The sequence below is a fragment of the Psittacula echo genome (assembly GCF_963264785.1).
Source record: "Psittacula echo genome assembly, chromosome: 2".
Classification (NCBI taxonomy): Eukaryota; Metazoa; Chordata; class Aves; order Psittaciformes; family Psittacidae; genus Psittacula; species Psittacula echo.
Genome location: NC_137737.1, coordinates 7,841,239 through 7,866,160, shown reverse-complemented (window position 1 = coordinate 7,866,160; position 24,922 = coordinate 7,841,239). Strand labels below are relative to the sequence as shown.

At 38.9% G+C, this 24,922-nt stretch overlaps 1 protein-coding gene across 1 annotated transcript in view; it reads left to right on the top strand.

Annotated features, from left to right (window-relative positions):
• ADCY1 (adenylate cyclase 1) overlaps positions 1 to 24,922 on the top strand; it is a gene marked incomplete at both ends in the record, with an annotated part of 142,002 nt that overhangs the window by 107,832 nt on the left and 9,248 nt on the right. Inside the window, 6 exons of the mRNA XM_080611609.1 lie at positions 3,766 to 3,960; positions 5,970 to 6,067; positions 9,288 to 9,372; positions 13,038 to 13,127; positions 15,961 to 16,217; positions 16,824 to 16,950. Coding sequence (XP_080467735.1) covers positions 3,766 to 3,960; positions 5,970 to 6,067; positions 9,288 to 9,372; positions 13,038 to 13,127; positions 15,961 to 16,217; positions 16,824 to 16,950 — 852 coding nt within the window. The remainder of the gene's footprint in view (positions 1 to 3,765; positions 3,961 to 5,969; positions 6,068 to 9,287; positions 9,373 to 13,037; positions 13,128 to 15,960; positions 16,218 to 16,823; positions 16,951 to 24,922) is intronic.

Below are 24,922 nucleotides of genomic sequence, written 5' to 3'. Positions count from 1 at the left end.
TCTCATGCCCACAGCTTTCTTGCAATACAGATAGAACTTAATTATAACAGGCCTCAAATTTGGAGCTCTTCTTGAACAAGCCAGCACAAGTAGCCTATGTTGCCTCTATTAAGGGCTTCCTTCACAGGAATTAGCTTCTGTTGTGTTCTGTTCCTGCAGTTTCCTAGAGCTGATCTTTTGTGTCATGAGTCCATCACAGTCTGAAACTAATAGCAGCAAATGCAAGATAACAGAATAGTTTGGTATCTCAAGATGGTTCTCTAAAAGCTAAAAGGCAGGTGATAAGCTAAACCCCCTCTTTGTTCCTAATACAAATCCTAAATCCAAAAGTCTGTAGTACAAATAAGAATACTGCTTTCGTGTATTGGCTTGTAATGCCATAACTCAAAATTGCCAGTAGCCTGGTTTACTTCCTTTTCTATGTGTGGATCTACCCCAAAATACATGGAGAAAATACTTCTGAAGAGTTGCTCATTCCACTTTCTTCGCCAGCAGGTGGCAATATTACATAGGTCGCTCCACCAGTGCTCCAGAGTCGTGCATGTGTGCATTGGAACAATCAGTCTAGATGCATTACTAGACTGATTGCTCCCCCTTTTGTTGTTTGGATTTATTAAAATAATATACATTTATGGAAGATCCTGTCTAAACTTTACTTTCAGAAAGCATTCCAATTTCTGTATTTTGGATTTTGCATGTACTCGTGTTTCTTCTGTGGGAAAAAGGGAGAAAAGTACATCAGTTCCTTTAAGATGCAGTTTCAAGTGAAGACTTTCAGAAACTCCAGATTTTGTGTTGAAATTTTCCATGTTCTAGGCCTTCCAATTGTGACTCAGTACTGTTGTTTGAGTATTTGAACAAAGTGACCCCCACATTCCTTGAAGCATATGCAATATTTTATAATGTGTCTTATTTATATGTGTGTATAAATATGGTAGTTCACGTAGAAAATCCTGGCATGGGTGTGTTAGGGATCTGATGAAGATTTTCTCATGTTAGAACATTTACAATGAAGTTCTGCAATGCCATCTTTAACTGAAACTGTTTTCTGAGCTTTTGTACCCAACACGTAACATTTATTGTGGAGCATGATACATGATTTTAGTGTAAATACACTGTTTTGCAATGCAGGGTTGCTTCAGCAATATCAGTCCTCTCATCCTGTAAAACAAGCTGTGGCTATAAAGGCTTCAAAGCTAGTACATTACTGCAGCATGTATTTATTTAATTGCTGAGAAATATAAATACTGGGTCTTGATCACATATAAGACATAATATAATGTAAGTCTGCTTTGTGAAATAATAATAGAGATAAAAATAAGAAACCTAGTGAAAACGAGCGTATGTAAGCAATAGCTATTTTGATTAAGCACAGTAACTTTAACCCTATTTTAAATTGGCAGAATAAATGGAATTTATTTCACAGAAATATTAGAATGTTTCATACATCAAAATAACTCCCATCGTCTGCCCTCATTCCAGATTTTAAAGAAGAGAAGCATTTCAGGGTTTTTTTAATGCTGTTTTGCTCACCCCTATTATTATGCTGTAGGTTTAAATTTGGATTATAAAAAAATCCCCGAAGATGTACTTTCTGCTGCACCTTAAGCTAACTAGTTGTTGTTTTTAAAGAGCAAAATTGGATATTCCTAACAGTATTCCTGAAAGCACTCAGTTTCCTCACAAACTTATGGGACAAACGTCTTCTGCAAAAGAACAGTTTTATCTCCATTTAGAAACATTTGGAATAGTTGTTTGCCTGGCAATTGAAGATTTTTATTGTGGCTAACAGAACCCAGAACACCAGATTTGAAAGCTTTGATCCATGTATGTCCACAGGATTATTTTTCATGTTTAAACATTTAGCTCTTACATCCCAGGCAACTTAACAAGTAATGGGATCTGATAGTTTGAAGAAAAATGTCTCAAGTAGCCTCATAATTGGTTAATGCTGGTATAACCTGCTCTCTACGGATAAAGCCAGCAAAGCAGAACTTGGAAAGTTATTTTATCTTTGCTAAGGTCCATTCTCCTTCATAATCAGTAAACTAAGGTGTTTAAGCAGTTATAAGTTAAGGTGTTTTACGCAGTTAACCCTTCCCACTGCTCGTAAGTATTGTGATAGAATTTACATATAACGTAAGCTATGTAAGTTAATAAACTGCTGTAGTTCATTACTTGTTCACTAATGAGGCTCTCATGAGAACTTCTTGTGGAATAAGACAGGAAACTGCCATTCCTGCAGAATTATTTAAATAGCAATCACCACCTCCTTTTACCATCTGGTTTTAAAGGATATTTTGAAGTATAGCTTTGAAAGGGTGGTCAGTAAGTACTGACTGCTCTGAAGAGAGAAATCTGATGTACTTTTTAACAGCTTGCTGACAGTGTACTGATTATACCCTGAGCCGTGTTGTCCTTATCCCTGAGCAGACCTGTCATTCATTTCATAACAATTTGAATTGTCTTCCTGAACCCTGCAGGTGTTAGACAAAAAAGTATTCCTTTAGCTGTATAAAAATAGTACAACTTGGCTGAGTTTGGTTGTCAAAACTCTTCTGGGAAGTAAGGCTTGACTCCTTTTGACGTGAAAAGGATATTCAAGGGATGTCTTTTCCTACTCAATGTGCTAACCATTAAGTGACTGGTTTTTCTTTTACAAGATTGGCCTACATCTTTCTCATTCTGTGTTTAGAAAATGCTGCGTCTACAAGAGTATTTTGGGAAGGCCCTAAACTTTCAGTGTGCTGGGGTGTGGGCAGTCATACTAGTACAGCTCTAGCTGTAATGGTTTAGATCATAGAGTCATAGAATCATAGAATGTTTTGGGTTGGAAGGGACCTTCAAAGCTCATCTAGTTCAACCATTTGCACTGAGCAGGGACATATTCAACTAGATCAGGTTGCCCAGAACTACATCCATCCTGGCTTTGAGTGTCTCCACATCACACTGCCTTCAACTGAAGGTTACCACCAGTGTGGCTGAGAAGCTGCTCACCATCTTCTAAGTGCTGTCTGTGAAAAGTGAGACATTGTCTGTAAACTCCCATTCAGACACTCTCTGTGATAAATCTTTTGCACTGCAAAGGAGTGATCATCCTGTCAGTTGTGCTGTCTCAGCCATGGAGGAATTAACCCCAATTAGGCACAGGCTAGCTCTGATAATTTATTGGAGTGCTCCATCTGGATCTGCAAGTGCAATTAAGGCATACCCAAGAGGTCTTAACTAGAGAGCCACTTGGCTAAGTTAGGAACAGGAACACTTGAGATTTCAGACCCTCTGAAGTCACACATGGTCTTTGTGCGAGAGGTTAAAGAAATTTACCTTTTCAAAAGGCATATTCTTACCTAGACAGTCTTGGACAGTCAGACTTTCTTGTGTCATGAAGAGCCTTTGTTATCCTGCCCTTGCGATGTCCATGTCTACAGTCAGAAAAAGAATACTCTGCTTATTTTTCTAGGTAAAGTCACACTGCTGTGGATGAGACTGATTATTTGCTCAGTGGCAGGGAAGTGTCAGGCCAGTATGTGAAGAGAATTTCTGTGGATGAGGATTGAAACCCTGAAATGCAGTGGGCATTTTCTCCTTGATTTTAGTGAGATCGGGATTTCAGCTAAGGTGTTTTCAAAAGATGGCAATCACATGGAGATTGTTGCTCTGCTTAAGGAGTTCCTCATCGTGGCTGTGAGCTCGAGCTAATATGAACAGCAATGAAAAACTGTGACATTAATAAAATCTGTGCTTCTTTCTTCATCTGTGCTGCAGAGGAGAGCACTAAGGACAGCCTCTGAAAAACTCAGGAATCGTTCCTCTTTTTCTACCAATGTTGTGTACAACACTCCAGGAACTCGAGTGAACAGATACATCAGCCGCTTGATAGAGGCCCGGCAAACTGAGTCTGAGATGGCCGACTTGAACTTCTTCACCCTGAAGTACAAGCAAATTGAGCGTGAAAATAAAGTAAGGGGGCTTACAGTTATCTTTTACTGATTTCACTGACCAGGAGCCAACTAGCACTGGTTTGTTGTTTGGTTGTAGACAATACTTAAATTCTACTCACTATCTTTAAATAATCCTCTGGACTGTCTCTCAGTTAAGAGGGAGACATCATCTCCACCTTCTGTGGAAGCATGTAGAGGGGATAAATAGAGCTATCAGTATCATTCTACTAATTGAGATCCTTCCCCATAAAGTTACACATCCTGTGTTTTGGCCCTCCTTTTGCTTCTCCAGACTGCCTGACCTGTGTCACTGGTTTAATGCTGTCTCATGGCAATGTGGCTGCCTACTGACTCATCTGCTCTGGAGAAGCATTAATGACAGGAGGATGCTTCCCTCTGCATAAGTAGCCTGATAAGTATTGATCCCATCAATCCTAGAAAATTTAAAAAGCAGTTTTAAATCTCTGTGCAAGGTCGTGATCTTACACCAGTGTGACTTTGCTGAAAGCAGTGGACTTTCTCCAGACTTCTAGGCATGCATATAACCTAACAAAGTAGAGCTGTCCCTACCTTGCATGGGTTTTGTTTGTAAATCCAAGTTGGTTTAGTTGGGAAAAAATAAAAGCCTTTGGTTTATGTGTTTAAAAAAGCAAAAGGGATTTTGGATTAATTTGGCAGTAGCATTTATTTTTCCACTGTAAGTCACTTTGTAGTCTAAGACTTCATGCCACTGTTGTTTCAAGTCAGAAGGCTGTGTGCCAGATTGGACTCCGTTTTTTAAAGGTCTTGGGAATTAACCTTGGTTTCAAGTTTCCACGGTCATTTATTATCTACTGGTAATTGTTTTCTTTCAAAATAAGAAAGTCTTTTAGTGCAAATGAGATTGAAATTTTGATCTTTCTGAGAAAAGACCCATGTTTCCACCACTGGAAAGTGTTCTGTTGTAAGGACTGAGGCTTAGTGGAATCAGGGCAGTAACTCCCCAAAACTGAGCAGCTTAGCAGCTGCCTCCAGCTCACCAGTTAGTGTCCTGTCCTGAGCAGCTGTTGCTGTTTAAACCCAGCTGGCAACTTGAGTACCAGATAGCTCACTCCCCTCCTCAATCAAATGCGGAGGAGAATTGGAAAAAAAAGGTAAAATCCATGGGTTGAGATAAGAACAGTTCAATAACTAAAATAAAGTACAATATTATAATAATAGTAATAAGAAGAAGATGTAACAAAAAGATAGTGGAAACTCAGAGAAAAAACAACAATAAACAGCAGTGATGCACACTACAATTGCTCACCACCCGCTGACCGATACCCAGCCTGACCTGGGCAGCGATCGGTCCCTTGCAGCCAATTCCCCCCAGTTTCTATCCTGGGCATGACATGCTGTGGTATGGAATACCCCTTTGGCTAGTTTGGGTCAGGGGTCCTGTCTCTGCTCCCTCCCAACTTCTTGTGCCCCTCCTCACTGGCAGACCATGAGACCAAAAAGTCTTTGATTGGGGTAAACATGACTTAGCAACAACTAAACCGTCAGTGTGTTATCAGCATAATTCTCAGACCAAAGCCAAAATACAGCACTGCACCAGGTGCTAGGAGCAAAATTATCCCAGTGGAATCCAGGTCAGCAGTTAAGGTGGCAGGACTCCTTGAGGACAGCACCAAGGGGGTTTTGGATTTTTTTTTGTGATGAATCATTGGAGTGCCACCTCCTTGTTCAAAATGGGTGAATCTTTTTTGATCCAAACAATGAACTTATGTCTGAGTCTAACCCAGATTTCTTAGTTACAGGGTGAAAACTAAACAGCTAGGCCAACAGGAGCAGCTGAAACAGAAGTCTGTCACGGAAAGCGTTGTGTAGACTTACCTGGTTTGTGTGTGTGTGAGTGAATTAAGTAATGATTATTTGTACGTTTGTAAAAAAGGTAGGGACTTATTTTACTTTAGGCTATAGTTCTTTCCTACTGAGAATGTAAAACCTGGGTGGCTGGGTGTGTACAAAATGCTCACTGTCTTTGTTTCTTTCTTTCTTTAACAGTATCACCAGCTTCAGGATGAGTATTTCACCAGTGCTGTAGTTCTCTCACTAATTCTAGCTGCCTTATTTGGCCTTGTCTACCTTCTAATAATACCACAGTAAGTTGCTGTCTTTTCCTACTATAATTCAAAGTGGAACATCTTCAAGCATCAGGTCAAGGTCAAAAAATTAATGTCTTTGAAATGGGAATTTCAAAGGTTGTTGTCTTCTCAAACATGAGATTTCTTGTTGGTATACCCTCGGTCTAACCATTCTTTCTTCTGTTTGTCCAAAGGAGACACATTTTGCTATCTTACTTAAAACAATTTTCCGCTTTCTTTTTTGGGAAGAAGGAGATGCACTTAGAGAAAAACCCCACTGAAATCTGCCACACTTATTCAAAGCTTTTCTGCACTACAGTTGTGCTGGCTTTGGACAAGGTACTTCAGGTATTAATAGCCACATAGATAAAAATATACAGAGCTTAATGAGATCTAAGCACTGAAGTATCAATCCAGGTTTTCAACCCAAATTTAGAGCCTGCATTGAGGTTTTGGGTAACAATGCTATCTATCACTACACAAACTGCTTAGTGCATGGCTTGGCCATGTGAGTTGCAGTCAGACCTTGATTGCACTAAAGCAAGTATAACCAAATACTCATGATGGATTTGGGGGGTGTCTGGTGCCTATTGTTGAGTGATACAGTTTAACGATTAATTCAGATTTTGTCAATTCTGTGTGAATGCCTACTACATAAAAAGATCAGTTAGACTTAACTTTCAAATCTAGGGGTGATAAGAAGTAGATATAGTTGTGTTCAAGATATAAAAATGATAGGTAATAAGCTTCTTCAGGTGAGAATATCAAAACATTTAAAATCAGCTTCACTCATTTTCACTAATTAGGATTTATTAGGAATAAAACTGGCCGCAGCATAATGCTTTTGAAAATCCCATTTTAAATTCTGGCCTTTTCTACTCACAAATCCTGTCAGAATAATACTTACTCCTATATTCTGTTATTTCTAATTGCAAGTTTGAGAAACAACTTTTTTAATTTAATAGTAATAATTATTATTTAAATTGGCTATATAATGCGTTTAATCTGAAGAGTTCAAAGTCACATATAAAAGTAATCTAATTTCCAGACTAACCACCTTTGCTGACTAATTGGAGCAGGGTTAAGAACTTCACCTACTTCTAAAGTAAAGCCGAGCTGCAGTACATGGCAATTTAGAACAAGGAAAGACAAAGAGTATGGGTGTAGTTGAAACTAGGATGAATTTATAAGAATCATATGGTACAGTAGTGGATAACCTTTCCAAAATGTACTGTCACTTGAAAAACAACTGGACAGAGATTGAATTTAAGCTCTGACGTGACAGACACACAAGTTCCAGCAGAATATGACCACTGAAGGCCATGAAGATGGACTGGTTCATCACTGTGTTAATTATAAAAGCCACTCATAGTGAGTGAATAGCAAGTGAATAGTCTTAAATTCTTTCTTACAATGTCTGTTGGTGGTGGCTTCATACTACCAAATTACTAGTCATCTTGGGCTCATCCCTTGCACTTACACAGATGGAACCATGAGCTAGACTAAAACTTGGGAAGTATTGAATATTTTCCCATCTCCACAGAACTTGGAGCTTTATGTTGCTTTTTAGATTGCCAAAGCAGTTATAAGTATGGCGAGAATGCAAAAGACAAGAAATTTAATGTGTTACTGTAATGGGAGTAGTGATAGTAACAGTGTTTGACACATATCACAATATTTCAAGGAGGACGTTCAAAATCTAGAGACAATAAAATGTTGTAAGAAAGGCAGTTGCTGCATAAATACACAGAAAGCAATGGGCTCAACATTCTCATGATTCCTGTGATCATCTGAGCAAAACAGCTTCTCAACTAAAGCCATATTTTATATCCCCAGATGGAGTTGGTGAAAGTAAGGCTGTGTTCCTGTCAACCTAAGCTGTCCAGTTCTGGAGGCATACATGCAGTGTAGCCCCGATTATGAACTTTCCTGGTGTCTTATGCTGGGTTTTTTTTAAAAACCAATGTGGCCCTTTGTTACCCTCTGCCAGGGTCCCACATAGCACTAGTGTCGGTTCATGGCTGTTGCTGCCATAAAAGACGCTGTTTCAGTCATGTCCCCTGCATTATTTTCTGTCATACTGCCATTCTGAATGCAAGCTAGTTCTCTAAAAGCAGAGGAGAGCATGGGGACCATTAATACTTGTATTCAGAATGCACACTGACAGTACCTAGAGTCATCTCGCTATTCTGGATATACATACTATACCACAACATTTTACCTGCTTGTGTATTGGTGGGAATTGTTACATGAATTTTAAATGAAAGCCAAATACAGAGAAATTCTACAGCCGGAGAATTGCTCTCTTTTACTGTTAGAAACCCTGTTTAGCAATCTTTCCCCAGTGGTTGTCAAGGTGCATATATGCCTGCAGCCATGGATCACATCTTCTGAACTGCCTGGGCTGTTCTTACAAGACTAGAAAAGGTGTAAAGATCATGTTATGCTCCTTTCACGTGGCCCTGGTTCCATGGCTGGCTTGGGGCCAGGCTGTCCCCGAGCATAAATCAAAGCACCAGCACTGGTGGACTCATTTTTGCCAGCTTGCTGACATCCATAAAGTACTATTCCTATAGCACAGGTTTTCTGGAAGAGAGATGTGCTTGGTCTTCACCCCTCTCATGAAGAACAAGCCTATTTGGAAAGATCAGAAGAGGGAAGATTAAGAATTAAAATAATTACTGCAGCATCTTTGTGAAGAATAAGATTTGTCTATTGAAGAAGACTCAAAAGGAGGGAGTTGCTCTGTTTATTACAAGAAGGGATCACAGTGTAGTCTGGTTTTATTTGATTTGATAAGTGACTGAGTTGGCTGATTTCTGAATCTCTGAGAAGGGAAGATCAGAAGGGAAAAGCGTCTGGTAACTGTTACACAGCTGCCAAGGCCAAGTAACTGGGTTACACACTCCACTTATAAGAGTTACCATGCTGAATATTCTGCATTAGCCTACAATTAGAAAGTGTCTCTCCTGATAACACTGTACAGTTGAATCTTTGAGGTGCTTTGATCTCCTTGCTGAGGTCAGAGTGAGCACTATATACAAAAGCATTTACTGATTCCTTATTCTTGAGAGCAACGCATTTCACTGTCAAATTTCCTCTGCAACAGTATTACAGGAAGGGTGAGGGAGAGATCATCCACCATTCATCGAAAACACCATTTCAGAAGGACCCTATGCTGTTTGTTCTCACCTTGTACTGATTGCATTGCTTTACTTCTGCTGTGTTTTGATTCTAGGAGTACCATAGTTCTTGTTCTCCTGGTGTTCTGCATATGCTTCCTAGTGGCTTGTATTATGTACCTACATGTCACACGAGTACAAGTAAGTGATTTAAGATTTTACAGCTGTTCTTCTTTTTGATGGCTGTGCTTGGTTTATCCTTTGGAATATGAAGCCATCAGCACATGCTTCACAGATTCGGAGTCTGAAATCTATGTGCTTTTCAAGTTCATTTTTAAGTAATATTATTGGGCACTTCAAAGATAGTTCACCTGGAAGTAGACTTTTCACATTAGCAATCATTAGAGCAGTGCCACTAATGCTATTCTTTTTGTCTTTTTGCTATGTCTTCCCTGAACACCTACTTCTAGACCTAAATCATCCCGGTGTTCAGGTAAACAGCTGCTATGTAACGTGACTTTTTCTTCTTTCTGACTAGGGAGCACACTAGTGTTCCCTTCCATTCCAACTGGTATCTGGGTGTAAAGTCCTGCTAAATTCCCCTCTGTTTTCAAAACTTGTCCTGCCAAAGCAGCAGCTGTTTTGATGGTAAAGCACAATGTTTTGCACACGTAACCCTTGGCCTTTTCAAAACCTTTAGTAATGATTAATTCTCCTGCATTGCATTTTCACAACAGTAATGATGCAGAAGGACATTTGGTTGTTGTAAAAGAGAACTAGGTCTGCCAGATCAGAATATAGCATCTGCAGATTAATTTTCTGATGAAAGAAATCTGTAGTGGCTTAATCTAAATTTAGCCTTTTCAGACAAATATCAGGAGAAAACACACCATTAATCAGCTTTGCTGATAAGCACACACTAATTTCTAGTTAAGAAAAATTAGCTTTTGGCAGGAGGAAAGTAATTGTTTTCATGGCAACATAAACAGTGTATTAGCAGAGTATCTGGTACACAGCAGATCTTTATTGATAAACTCACACAGTTATTTGGGAGTAACTCAGATGATCTGTTTTGTTTCATAAAGGCACGGTAGTTGTTGTGTGTTCTGTCTATGGATGGTAGAAACACAGATGAAGTTTGTAGGAAATAGCTCCTCTTTATGCCGTTTCCCTGGGGCTACTGCCAACTTAAGGCTTGTTCCAGCTGTTTTGGCAGTCAACAGAATATTAATTTGTTCCAGGTTCCTCTAGAGATTCAGTACCTACAGATCAAATCCAGCAGCAGAAAAACAAAGAAATACAAAAACTCAGAGTATTGCAGTTTGGGATTTTATGGTAAAAATTTGTTTTATATAGCAAGTAAAAGATAATTAATATACTATGTATAATAGAGAATTTGAAACCAGTCATTCTCCTATTTTAATCAGTCTTCTGGCACTTACTTGCTATTTTACGCTGGACAAGTGACTCTGACAGTACCTACTTAGTTAATAAAAGTTCCACAACGAAAACAAAGAAAAGGAAGCCAAAAATGCTGTGCTATCAGAAAACAGCAGATGCAATCTTAGAATGACCAAAGGTCGGAAGAATAAATCTTCTAAGTGTCAGTCAGTTTTAATTCAGGCATGTTTCATATCTTACCTTTTAAGGGTTTATTTTCCTTTTTAACCCAAAGCCTAATGTGTCAGCGTTTAGAACATGTACACACATGCACACACGCAAAGTCTGTGCAGTGTGTCAGAACACATTGTCTTTGAATCTGCATTTTGCTTTATCACTGTTAACCATGCAGCATTATCTTCAGCCTATGGGCATTCTCTCTTCAACAAGCAGTAGATAACTTACTTGGTTGCAGACTAAATTAATGGAATATGTAGGCTTCCTTCAAACAAAATCATTTTCTGTTTTATTTATATGCATAAAAACACACACATACCACCTCAGGTGTTTTAGGATTTTGGTCTAGTTGAGTAGACAGTGTGACAGCTAAAAAAAGTCTGGATGATCACATTCAGAGCATAGCAGTTTATGGTCATACTCTAACTGGAAGCCAGTAATAAGTGGGGTGCCATAAGAGTTTTTCCTGAGACCTGTCCTGTTACGTATGTTTATCAATGACCTAGAGAAGGACATGGAGTATACTCATGTCAAGCTTTTAGTGACTCCAGTTTTGGGGAAGAGCCAGCACAGCGGCAGGGTGACCACTGAGGGGAACCTAGACAGGCTGGCAGAATGGGCCAATGGGAATCTTACGAAATACAGCATGGATAAGTGCAAAGTCCCTGAGAAGGAAGAACACACCTGCAGTGACAGGCTGGCAACTAACCAGCACTGGAGGTCAAGGCAAACAGTATTTTGGGGTCCCTTGAGTTCCCTTCCAACCTGAACTATATGATAGTGATGAATAAATGCAGAAACAGTCTATTTCTTTTTTCATAGTGTAATTTTAGTTACTGCTGCATCCCCTCTCTTGAGACACAGCTTTTCAATGTGAGGTTCTTACAAAGCAAGGTTTTTGTTCTACAATATGCTCACTGTTCTATTAAGGGTGATATACCTCAGGTATCCCAATCTGTTTTACTGATGTTGAATAATAGCTAATCTGGTTTCTGGTGTAGCAAATAAACTCAGGTCATAATATAAAGCTACGATTGATATTCTGTTGATTATGTGCCACCTACATTTACATGGACTTAGTTTTTACTGAAGCCAGAATGTATTTGCAGATCACATGTGCTTTTTATTTTTGATGAGCTGCTGTATTTTCTTTGTGGTCACATGTACAGATGAAAAGTCTCTGCATCTGTGAAAGGAAGGGTACTCCATGGGTACTTTGCTGCCTGCTGTAAGCTATGCTTTTGATTAACAGCTTTTCTTCAGAGTTAGTGACTCATTCAAAAGTTAGGTGTTTGCTGGATTCATTTTATCTTAAGTCAAATCTAGCTTTGATAAGTCTGAGCCCCTTCTTTTAAGAGACACAGGATTGTGCCCACTTTAAATCTTACTTTTTCCTGTCGTTGCTTCTGGCCCCTTGAAGTCATTGCAAGACATCTTGTCTGAAACACGTATTGTGGGTCCAGAGGATAATAGATGCCTCAAACATTCTTCATACAAGGGGAGAAGGAAAGCAGCTTTCACTGAAACCAGAGTAGATCAGAATGACTGGAACAAGCATAAGTACTAGAGCCTGACAGACCTGGTTTTCCTCTTTCACCTTCTGTCACTGGCTCCATATATGTTCACAAGCAGCAAGCAAGTCACACGGTGCAGTGATGCCATCAGGGTAAAACTGAAGATGAGGAAGAGATTCACAGGACTCCATTCCACCAGACATTTTTGTTCTCTACTGCCCTTTCTGCCCTGACAAATTTAATATTTTAAAGGAGTCCTGATAATTAAAACTACCCTGGTGTTTAACATGACTATTATAGCAGAAGACACAAATACCACTCCAGAATTCTGTGCTACCACAGTATGTTGTCTTGGATCACTGTTTGTAGCTGGTAATTTGCATGGCAAAAGATGCTTTGGGGATTTTCCCCATGAGAACAAAATCAAATGCCATGCTAATTTCTTATTTGCATTATGAGCAGACATCCTACTAACCTTTCAAAGAGTTTTAATTACAGTGAGAAACAATGTATAGTAATAATAATTTCACATTTATTACCCCCCAAAATGCAATTACCATTAAGGCATATGTACACAATAATAACTACAGGCTTGTTTTATAACCTACAGTGCAGGCAAAATGTCCATATCCATTATTCTTTTCTTTTTGTAGACTACTAAATAATAACAACCCCACTTGAAATAAATACTTTCAAATGTATATCTATAAATCTTTCTATTTTTTATTTCCTTAGTGTTTTCCAGGGTGCCTGACAATTCAGATTCGTACCATTTTGTGTATTTTTATTGTGATCTTAATATACTCCGTGGCTCAAGGATGCGTGGTGAGTACTTAAATCAAGTATTGCTTAATTTAGCATTCTGTTTAAATAACAACCTGGTGCAGATCCATTAAACACGTACCGTATTCTTGTCTGGTGGATTCCTACTCGTTTCCTTATTCATTCTTGCACAGCATGTTTCTTCAAAGTTAAAGCCCTTTGCTATAATTTGAACTTTCACTGCCCTGAGTCAGGCTGTTGACTTAGGAATGGCAAAGCTATGGGCAAATTACACAGATAACAGCAAGTCAACATCTATAGAAAGTTTTATATCAAACCTTAGTATCACATAGTCTGCTGATGTCATGTACTTTGTGAGAAAGCTATTTTTAAATGTTCAGCTTGATTACTAGTTCAATGGCTAATATCTTGTGACAGACAAGGCATGGTGTCAAACATACTTATTTCTGTGTGACAGCTTATAGAACATCCTTACGTGTGATAACAAGGAGATATTTTTTGTCCAGGCAAATTAGAAAAGATAACAAGATCTTAAAATGTGGGCAGTATTGCATAACTAGAAGAGGTGCTTACATTGTGCTATTTATATGATCCATTCATATCTAATGTCTAGGAAGCTTCTCTTGTATGAAATGAACTTGCTCAATACTTCTGAAAATTGAGCTTCTTTCACTCTGGATTAGCAGCTAGTTCTACATGGTAGACTTGAATGTCAAATGGGATTTAAACTTCCACTGAAGTGTTTGGCATTTAGTTGCCTTGTCAAACTCCTAGCACTCAATTTCAGCATTTTGGCTGCTAATGCTGATGAATTAAACATGTTAGGGCACCCAAAGGAAAGGATTCACACAAAAATAGCACACTAAACACAATTGGAAATGCTGAGGAGGCAGATGTCTCAAATCATGCCTCTCTGTGGAATATAGGCTATGTGTTCTGCCCAATAGGAAGGCAGGGATTTCATGAGCATTTCACAGTACTAACTGAGATGCCAAGCCCCTTATTTTGTATTCACTCATCCCTTGACCTGCTCTGAGAACGTCTGCCAAGCTGATCCACATGAACTGAATGGGCAACAGATCCCTTGTCTGCAAATCCCAGTGTTCTAAGAGGTACCAAGAAATACTGAACATCAGTTGTGTGAGTAACACACAGCCCTAACAGCACACAGACAAACACGTGGTTCTTAACGTGCATGTAAGCCTAAAATGCACAGATACGTGCAGCGCCTCTAGGCTAGCTAGCATCTCAGCAAGTTCTGTGTATCTGACTTTGGGATTGAGGTAAAAATTATGACAGATGGAACCATTGTGGATCAGTCGCCATAGATGGGACCAAATAAAACAAGCACTATTGTTGCCACTTAAAGATGGTGAAATGAGAAACGGAAATCATGAGGCCTAAGGCAACGTTGAATATCGGTGGAAGAATGCAGATTATAGGTTCCGGCCTCCAACAGGACAGTGATCATTTAGTTACAACTTAGAATAGGTCACAAATACAACTTTATCCTTTATTGAAGCAAAAATAGCCTGTAACCATTGAAATGCTGGGAGAAATGTTAATGTGGAATTAGTTCCTGCAAAGCGATGGCTCTAGAATTCTCAGCTAGCATAGGAGCTAGGTGTTGAGGTTTCACTCCTAGTTGTAGAGCAGATGGTGTTTTCCTGGATGGATCACACATCATTTATGAAGCCATCGTGCATGCCTGTGGTTTTGGATGAGTTTAGTATGAATAGCATTTTTAAGGATATTGAACAAAATCACATTGAACAGATATTTTCACTCCGCTCGCTCTCATCTCATTTCATAATGTTAGCCACCAGGAGTTTAACTCACATTTTATCTGTTATGTCTCATCTTTTTAAATGACTACAGCCCCTTGTAAAATATATTGCTTAATCACCTCTCAGGTTGTCAGTTATTTTACAACATGCTATAAAATTTCATTATCAATGGTTAGGATGAAATAAAAGGGTCTAATAACACACTTCAAAAGAGTAGCTTAAGTACAGGGCAGGGCTTATGTGATAGTGCCTTTTAAAGTCAATTTCACGCTACCATCCCACTCTCCCCATTTATGCTAACTCTTCTCCCTAAATAAGGGGTGAAGGTTGGAGTGCAGTTAAAACTGGAGCTCTAGGGACTTGCACTGTGTGACAGATGCTCCTCTCTTGGGCTCTGAGATGTGAACATGACATTGCCTTTGGAGGAAGCAGGTTATATTTCCTCAAATTGCCCCTAAGAAATGCACTAAACCATTTTTTTTATTTCCCAGTCTAGGGAGGAAATGGAACTCCTTGGATGACTGAAATGGCAGGGATAATTCTAGACGATGTCTTGTATTAGAATCTTATGTGATTGTGGAAGTAGTTCTGAGGTGGAGAAAAGATATTATTCATGTTTAACTTTTCAATCAAAGATTAAAATAGGTTTTATTTTATACTTGATGAATTGAAATTGATACAATTTGCGTAGTCACTAAAGCAAACACATTTCTTTCTGTGCTCTGTGCAAGAACCTTTCTCACCCACACGGCCACATAAAATGTTTACTGAAGTTCCTCAATTTTGCAGGAATATGTTGGCTTGAGAATCTCCTGGGTTTGAGACCAGCGAGGGAACATATTCAGCTAAGCCCAGATTTTAATTGGTTGGTCTTACTGGCATCTAATGAATAAAGAATGTCCCACACCTAAAACTGAGTGAAACATTACCAGAAAAGGAGAGATTTTATTGGAGCAGTGAGCTGGATGGGAACACCACAGCCATATTTTCCCAGTTAGGAGAGAACTACAGTCAGCCCCCATAGCAACTGCATTTCTTTTATTTCATATTTAACTTTCTGCCCTTCTTGCGTCTCCTGTCTTTTCTAGGTCGGCTGTATGCCTTGGGTTTGGAATACCAATTCCAGCAGTTCAATAGTTATAATTTCTCCTGGTGGAACAAATAAAACAATGAATGAACTTCCATGTGACACAGCTCACTATGCTTTCCTTTCCTGCGTCGTGGGGACTCTCACCTTGGCAATATTTCTGCGTGTATCTTCCTTGCCAAAAATGATTCTTCTGCTCTTTGTTACAATTTTGTACATACTTATTCTGGAACTCAGTGGTTACAGAAAAGCAGTGGGGTAAGTATCTTGCAAAGTTAAAGCAATGAGTATTTCTGTATAGATAGCTATGACATCTGTGAATTACTCTCTAGAATTCACTGCTGCTTTGGGTACTCAGTAGAACATAAGAAGTACTTAAGCCATCCTCTACGCAGCAATTGTAGAATCTTGAAATATCCATCAACAGGAGATCAGCTTTTGGGAACTAGCAGCTGTTTCCCATTATTCTGTTACTTTTATGCTAACATACCTCAGCTGAACACACTGCAGTCTAATTATAATATGAAATAGAAAAACAGTTAAAAACTTCACTTCCATATTTCAGCAGCCCTCAACAATTCCAGTGTATTTAAGCCTTTGAGTGTTATTGTATTCCCTAATTAAAAGCATGCTCATATTACAGTATTGTATAGCATTATAAAATCCTTAAGAAGTTGAACGTTGGTCTCGTGCAGCGATCAGATTTACTCTCACCTTTCTCCCTGCCTGTATGAGCCACTTTGAAAAAGGCTAGCAATTAGGGGGTACCCACATGTTCTAAACTAAAGATCTCATACTAGAAATACGAAGTGTTAGGTATTAGAAAACCTGGAATAACCCATTTACTTTCCTTTTCTTTTTAAGGGGTGGCTCCTTTTATATGCGTGGCTATGAACCAATACTAGCCATTTTGCTATTTTCTTGTGCTTTGGCACTGCATTCCAGACAGGTGGACTTGAAGCTGCGTCTGGACTACCTCTGGGCTGTGCAGGTAAGCCATAGGTCTTTCCTTTCTAGCTCACACAAAGCAGTGTCTGATTTTTGAATTGACCTGCAAAAAATCAGTTGGACTAAGACACTTTCAAGATTTTTTGTGTCTGTTGGGCTTTACAAAGGAAAATTATTATATATTAACTTTCTTTCCAAAGACCTATAGCATTCACTTGCTCTGGAAAAGTGAATTTGTTTGTAGTTGTTCCATAACGCTGTATCATTAATGAAGTAATATATTTATATCTAAGGCGCATTATGAATAGAGAGAATTTCAAACATTGGAAATTAACTGTTAGCAATGTAAGTTTCAGATAAAGAAATTAAATCCATATATCTTTTTCATCTTATAATACAAAAAGGGTGAAAATAATTTGATGTTCAGGTAAACTAAAAAGAGGCAAGTAAAACCAATAAAAGGAAATGCCCACATCATGCAATGAAACTGTGGAACTCTTTCCCAAAAGCTGGTCAGAAACTTATTTAGATACTTATTTAGATACATGTACTTTTTTAAGAACACCTGTTTCCTATCATAGTCACAGCAAAACCAATAGAAATTATATTAGCTATAAGCAGGGACATCAAGAAATGTCTATTCCCACCTCCAAAGTGTTTCATGCTAGCCCCTGAGGGAAGGAGAACATTGAAGATGTAAGTTTGTTTTCATGGAATTTGGAAGTTGCTTTTATGATAAATCGTACACTCTTGTAGTTCACAGAGGTCACAGCCTGTTCTCATCTACACCCTGTTAATTGTGTTGTTGAAAGGACCATATAAATCATCAGAGTGCTTGCTTTTACGTGTAAGATCAAGACTGGAACATACAGGTTAAACACATCCCTGCCTCTACTATGTTACCTAAAATGGAGCCATCAGGAATGACTTAGCTCTATTATCTTCTGCCTATTAGTTAAGCTCTGATGGGATTTTTTTGTTTATCTTCATGTCCAAGACCAAGTCCACCTCCTTCATGATTTAAGTTTATCTTGTTCTATAATTTCTGTGGACTCTTTGCTGTTTAATTGAGTCAACAGCCTGTGATGGTTTAGTTTTTGTCCTGTAACCTGCAGTATTGATAGGTGCCTGGCAGCCTCAGAAGTTTGTTTTGGACAAACTAATAAATAGTTTCCACTACTGTGGTGCCAAATACAGTTTTCAGGTGGAAAAAAAGAAATCCCTTGACTTTGAAGCTCAGTGCAGCACATTGCTAACTGTATAGCAGCCATCTCTATGTAGGTTGGCACATAGAGGGGGTATATGAGTGCCATATGATCTGCGAATACAAGACCTTCTGTACGTTATTGCTATCCATGAAAGAGAGTAGCAAGGAGGAAGATATTGGTTTGCTATCCTGTGGCCTTTCAACAGGTCAGGAGTGAGTTTAAGTATCTTAACTGCTTTTCATAATTCCAGCTACTATGCCTTGCATGGTGAATTGTGCATCCCTAAGGAATATACTGCTTAAAGATTCTTAATTTTAAGTTGGCTTTTAATTAGCAATCAATTAGTTTTAAAAATTCAAGTGCAGGAAACTGGTGGATGCTTGCCTGTTGAAAGACCAGAACTGGGCAACGATAAAGGAAGAAATCCAAACTTGTTCTACTGTCCTGGGGCCAGGTTTTCCAGAAATACCTACTTGTCTACCAAGTTAATACCTACTTGTCTACCATTCGTGTTAAAACCATTGTGCACTTACTCCAAAGGCAATAAGGGGAGTTAAAACATACGGATGCCAATCAAATTTCAGTAATGGCCAGTGGCATCTTCAGGTACCATTTCAAAAAGCGCTTTTTCTCTGAGAAGATCAAATGCCATTTTCAGATCTTTTCAGCTGCAAATCAGGTACTTACGTGGTACCGTCTTGTCTGTGAGATTTGCGTAACAATAATCAGAAAGGAAAACAAAAATCAGTGTAGGTAGAAAATTCAGAAATTAGGTATCAACATAACTACCATTCTTTGAAACCAGTTGGCTGGGTAGATTCTTGGCCTCTTTGATGATCTGGGTATATACCCTTGTGCTTAATTCCACATGGAAGGTCTATGCCCTGTACAATAAATGATAGTGGATAACATGCTGTAAGGAGTCTTGTCCTGTGTTTTGGTTGTAAATGATACTGAATACAAAGGCTAAATAACATAACATGCAGAAGTACTGTCGTCATGAATGTTACAGAAGTGCTTTTTGTGCTTATTTACTCAAATGGATAAGAAAAAAACCCCACCAAAACATTATCTTAGCACTTACTAGGCTCTTTGGTATAGTAAAAATGTATTAAAAGCTCTGGGAAGACTTGGAAATATCTGTATGTTAAAACTGCCTTTGGATAGTTATCAAACTCTAAGCAACTAATTGTTTTAACAATCCTTTAATGGAGACAAGGGTAAAAAACACTTTCCTGAGTGACAGTTTTCTGTAGCTGCTGGACTGCAGCCCTGCGTATGGCTAAACAGCATTCTTGGTCCCGTTTCTCTACAGCCATGGTACTACTTGCTGTTGAGCCATATTGGCTTAACTTGGTTTCATTCTTAGTAGCAGCAGTTTTAGAAAGACCACTGACTTAGTGCACAGGGATTGTGGAGATTTTCTTCTGGTTTACAGTGAGTGTGCTGGTTCCTTGTGCAAATACTGAATTGCGTGAACAATTGCTATAGCTTAGATTCACATCTCCCAGTAGCCAGACACTGCTTTCTGAAGACGTGCCAACATGGTTCAACATATGTTTTTAGGAGGCTTCTCAGTTGTTGGCTTATAGTTGAGAGAATTTCAGATTCAGGGGCTCTTCTGGAAGGTGTAATCACTTTGCTTTTAGTAAGGCTCATTATTGGGGCTAATCCTGTAAAAACATTCCGAGATGAATAAAACCGTTTCTGGCATAAGCTGCAATAAATAGGATTTCATAGATATTTTCATTCACTTTATCATGAACAACAAACTGTTTAGTACTAACTAAATGATAAACACTGACAGTATCCTGCAATTAATACCATTACTAGTAAGAATATATAGATAGATGCTCAGTGGTCTGTGCTAGGGTTTGAGAAAAACCCATTTCTGTGGATTTTGACTGCCATATTGGGAAAAAATGTGCCATGAGAAAAAGTAGATTTCAAACAAGAAAAACTGCTTTAGAAAGATGCAGTTTCAAGTTAATCTAATTTACATGCATCTGGGCTAGGGAACCAGAACAGATACAATGCAGTGTCATTTATGTACATCATGTGAAAAAAATGCATTTTTCTGGTTGGTGAGAAGTGGTTAAAACATTTATTTATATTTGTGCTCTACAAGTCGCTGGTGTTACTGGTTCTTGTTGATTTTGCTGTGGTTTTTTGCTGTGCCAAATTCAACCTTTATGAATATCACAGAAAATGCCCGGAAAATGTCTCTTGGTGTGTTTGGCTTCTATCAAGCAGTGACAGGAGAATCTAATTTTCTACATAACATTGTGGAGCAACTCTATGTGCCTCTTATGACAATAACTGTGAATAGCAAATGTAGGAGTGTTTTACTTATTTGTGGCTGATAATCTCTTTTGCAAATTATTCCACAAAACTGGAAAGAAAATGGACACATAAATACAAATGATGAATTTCTGAAGAAGGGAAATCTGCCAAAAAAATGGAGCTGCTTATTCACCCAGGATTTTGTCAGGGAACAAAAATAATACAATGATATGACTGATGGTTGCATTCCTAATCCATGACACTTGTAAAAACTATGGATTTTACAGTCAGCAGGCAAGCCTTGCCAGGTGGGCTTGCACTTCCTGTTAAATTTCTCTGATAATATATTAAATAATATATTAAAAATCTATGAGAAAAATATAGCAGCACTGGGATGGGCCTTTTCCATGTGGTTCTAGTGCCACCTTCAGGTACAAAGACGATGCCGCACCGGTACCCAGCTCCTGTTCAGCTATATCTTGAAGCGGTGGATTTTCGCGTGATAACTCTTCAGTCAGTGACATTGCTAAAGCATGTTTATGCTTATTAAACGGTCACCTTGATAGCTCAGGTGATACAACATCTCAGACCACCTTGTGAACAGAGGCTGTGTAACCAGTCACAAGTATTGTAAGACCTGGGATGCTGTGTAACTCCGTAAGATGAAATAGCCATTAATTGCATTGATGTCAAAAGCTATAGTACCAAAGTGCATTTTAAATTTTGCTACCAGGTCTGAAGCGAAAACAAAGCCTCCTTTTAAAGACTGCAGCTCTGCAAATACAGTTGAACTCTACAGAATGACCTAACTGGCACTAATAGCAGATACAAGCAATAAGCAGGATGTGAAAAAAGGATGTTGCTCATGCCCATGTATCTTTTCTCTTCTTTGTTTTCACAATAATTTTCCTTGGATTTTGAGCCAGCAGCTATTGTATAAATAACATGCTGGAAACTTCCCTAACTAACCAGTAGGAATAGGGGCAAATAGATGAAGGTGTGGATCTCATTTAGCTGTCTGGATGATATTTCCACCAGGAATGTAAATACCTGTGATCTGTGCCATTTTAATCTTCCTTTTCCAGCCCCAGGTCCATCTTCTCTCTTCTCAGTGTCTGTTTTGTCTGGAAAAGGGTGACGCCTACACCTCCTTTTATCTCAGCTGCTCAAAGAGTAGGCACTAGGATTTCATAAGTCACAAGAAGAAAAGCCAGTTTTCATTGCACTCCCCTGAAGAGCAGGAAACAGGATGCTGGAAAAAGGTCCAGAAAACATTGTAACCAGTTTATTTCCCTCGCCATAGGGCCATGTTTTACAGTCCTCACTGCTGAACATACCTCACCTTCACTCCTTATTTTCCCTTGCAAGAGATACTTGGAGATCCTTCCTCTTTTCCCAGGCAGTTCCTGAGGAGTTGCATATATGAGGGGTGTCTTAGGCAGTGCAGAGCTAGAGGATGGATACTGAAGCTGTACGCAGTAGTAGCAGAGAAGGTACACTTCAGTTCCTATTCCTAGCAGATCACTTGAATAAAGGTAGAATGTCAGACACGTGGTATGTCTGGAAGGTGTAAGTACAGTCCATGCAGAGGCTCTGGCTAGGGTACCAGCAACAATATAAGGGTATTAACCCAGTGTGTGGTCTAAGCTAATACATCTTGCTTTTCAACACGACTAAGTAGCTCAGGAGAAGCGCTGTGCTAATTCCATGAACATTCTGCTTCTAAGTCTGGGGCTAGGTCAGCAGAGCTGGCACTGCATTGTCCCACATAGACATTGCCAGTACAAATGTCTCCCTGAACCACGGGGCAAGTGCATTCCTCTTTCCTGCTTGACTAGGAAGTGCCTGGCCTGAAATAGGCCAGGGCACAAAAAGCACTTGATCTACATTCCCCTTGTTCTGCTGTTTGCATGATTTGTCTCTATATAGGACTTGCTACTATTACCCGCCACGGCGTTATTCAAGGGTATTCCATAACCTTAGTGGTTCATCTCATTTCTGGCAACTGAACCTTCTCAGAGTCAAAATTGTAGTTCAGAGTTTTGCATCTGAAGAGGAGAAGAAATGCTTGCTAGTTGTTTTGGAAGTGTAGCATTCTTCTGTGTTTCTTAGCAATGGTGATATCCTTGATGTCTTTTCCTGCACTTACATGATTTTGCCACTCCTTCAGTAATGACTTTGGTGGTTTGGTTTGAGGTGGTAGCTCTTCACTCAAGAGCTCAATTCTCAGCCTCTTAGTCACAGCTGTGGTCCCATCACTGTGAACATTACACTCCACTTGCACACACAGCAGTGTCACTGACATTTTTCTCCCAGCAGTTTCATGATTGTATTGAAGTAAGACAGAAAGGAGGAGAAAAGGCATCATATCCTTAAAGTTATGTCAGAAAGAAATCAACAGTCTAGAGTGTCTTTTCTCATTTATTTTATGTGGGTATGTTAGAATTGTCTTTTATTTCTCTGTACCAAAGGCTGAAGAAAAGTCTAGCACCATGACCAAGGTCACAAGGGTCTGCTTCAGTGCTGGCAGCTTTGTCCTTGTGCTGTGGCTTGCTCTGAAACCTTTGCTGTTAATCATACACCATAGTAGGAAACACTACGTATTGCTGAACAATCTTCTCAATCATGGCTTCCAAAGTGGCCACTTTGGTCCATGACCAAAGGAATCTGATCGTACGCTTCCAGATCAGAAATTAACAACACCTGCCAGTGATCAAGCAACATCACTATCCATGCAGTGTGTCAAAGGGATTACTCTACTTGCCTTCCCTTGCTTGATTGCTTTGACTTGTCCAGAAATCTCCACCCCAGCCCAGAGGTTTACTGTTCCTTAGGCTGCTGTTCTATCACATATTGTATTGGGAGCTTAACTGAGAACCTTAAACGTTCCTAGGAAAAAGTAACAAAAAATTCTTAGTCAAAAAATAGAGGAATGAATAATCCAGCCCAAAACAGATTATTTTTTTTTATTTAAAGCATGAATTCTGTTTGCAAATCTCTTTGCTATTGTCAGAGTAAAATTTCTCATACTTCAGTATGATGTAAAAATGGAATTGTAAGCTTGGTTTGGATTTTCATCTGGAAAAAGCTTTTTATTTTTACCATTAGAACATTTAAATTCCAGCAGTCAGACTAAATGCAAGAGGACATTACATACGTTTATAGACGACAATAAGTCAGAGACAGAGTTATACCAGGGGAGTGTTACTTTGAGAAAACATATGAAGCATGTGAAATTTAAACAGCAAAGAAAGTGTCAGGAAAACAGCTCAAAACCAGGAAATAACCTACTTGCTTAGAATAAAGATTTCAGGTATATTTCATGCAGAGCTTAACTGCAATTTAATACTTACTGATATTTTGCCTCTGGAATAAATTCTGATTCTTGCTTCACAAATTAGAGGAGGAGCTGAGGATTTATTTCAAAAAGGAATGGTTCCTGAAAAAGTTAAGTTTATTAAACCTCTTTCAGCCTTCTTTCTACTTGTAAAGGAATTTAAACTACAGAAGTAAACTGCAAGGCAAAGTAGTCTGTGTGATCTGAATAAAGAGGTTGTTCCCTAAGCTTTGTCATGGAAAACAAAAATTAGCTTCCTGAGGAAAAAAAATCACATGAAAAGAATATTGTTAGACTATACAAAGGTAAGAGGTGACTGGTTTTCTCCTACTTAGACAAGAATGGATAGTGAAAAAAGTATGTGGACTTTGGAATAGATCAGGATAGCAAATTCCAGATACAAAAGAGACACCAACAAAGATTAGAGCAGATTCTTCAGTGTTTTATATGGTCATAGTTTCTCAACACTGCCTGAGAATTGGGCTTTCCAGCCTTTTGTCAACTGCATCTAGGTTAGGAAAAATCATATTGGGATCATGGCAGAAGATTTGTGATTTCAGTAGGGTGAATTATATAGTACTGATCGTATTTCTTTGTAATTGAAATCAGAATGTGGGGGCAAAGGACACTGTAGCAAAAAAAATAAAGTAATTTTGCAGAAGAGTCTGCTATGGACTAAGCTGGACCTCATAAACCCAGGAGTCCCAAATGAGATCCCTAGATAGTATTTTTCCAATAAGAGGTCTCATTTTTAGAATCATTTCCTAATGCATGACTCCCGCTAAACATCTGGGAGTCAAGAAACCTGGAATAAGATACCGGTATCTTGGGTTAATGGCCTTATCTGTGTTAGCTCCCAGGCAGTCTTTCTGAATACTGCTGTCACTGTCTCCACCTACCTGTCTCCAAGACCAGTGTGGCTTAAATGGGCTTATTCTAGTTTTTTACTTTGTCAAAATGTCAAGAGCCTGTTTAGAAGAACAGAGAACTACAGAAGGCACAGATGCACTTAGCTGATCAAGACCTGAAGGTAGTCATCAGCCCAGAGACTAGCTTAAATTACTAAGGACTTGGGTTACTGATTACTAAATCTAAGGGATTTTGCCCCAGTGTAAAAGCGTGGTATAGGAGAAGTGTTCTTGCTCTACTTTGCAGGCATTGTTTTGCTCAGTTTCATTTCAAAGGAT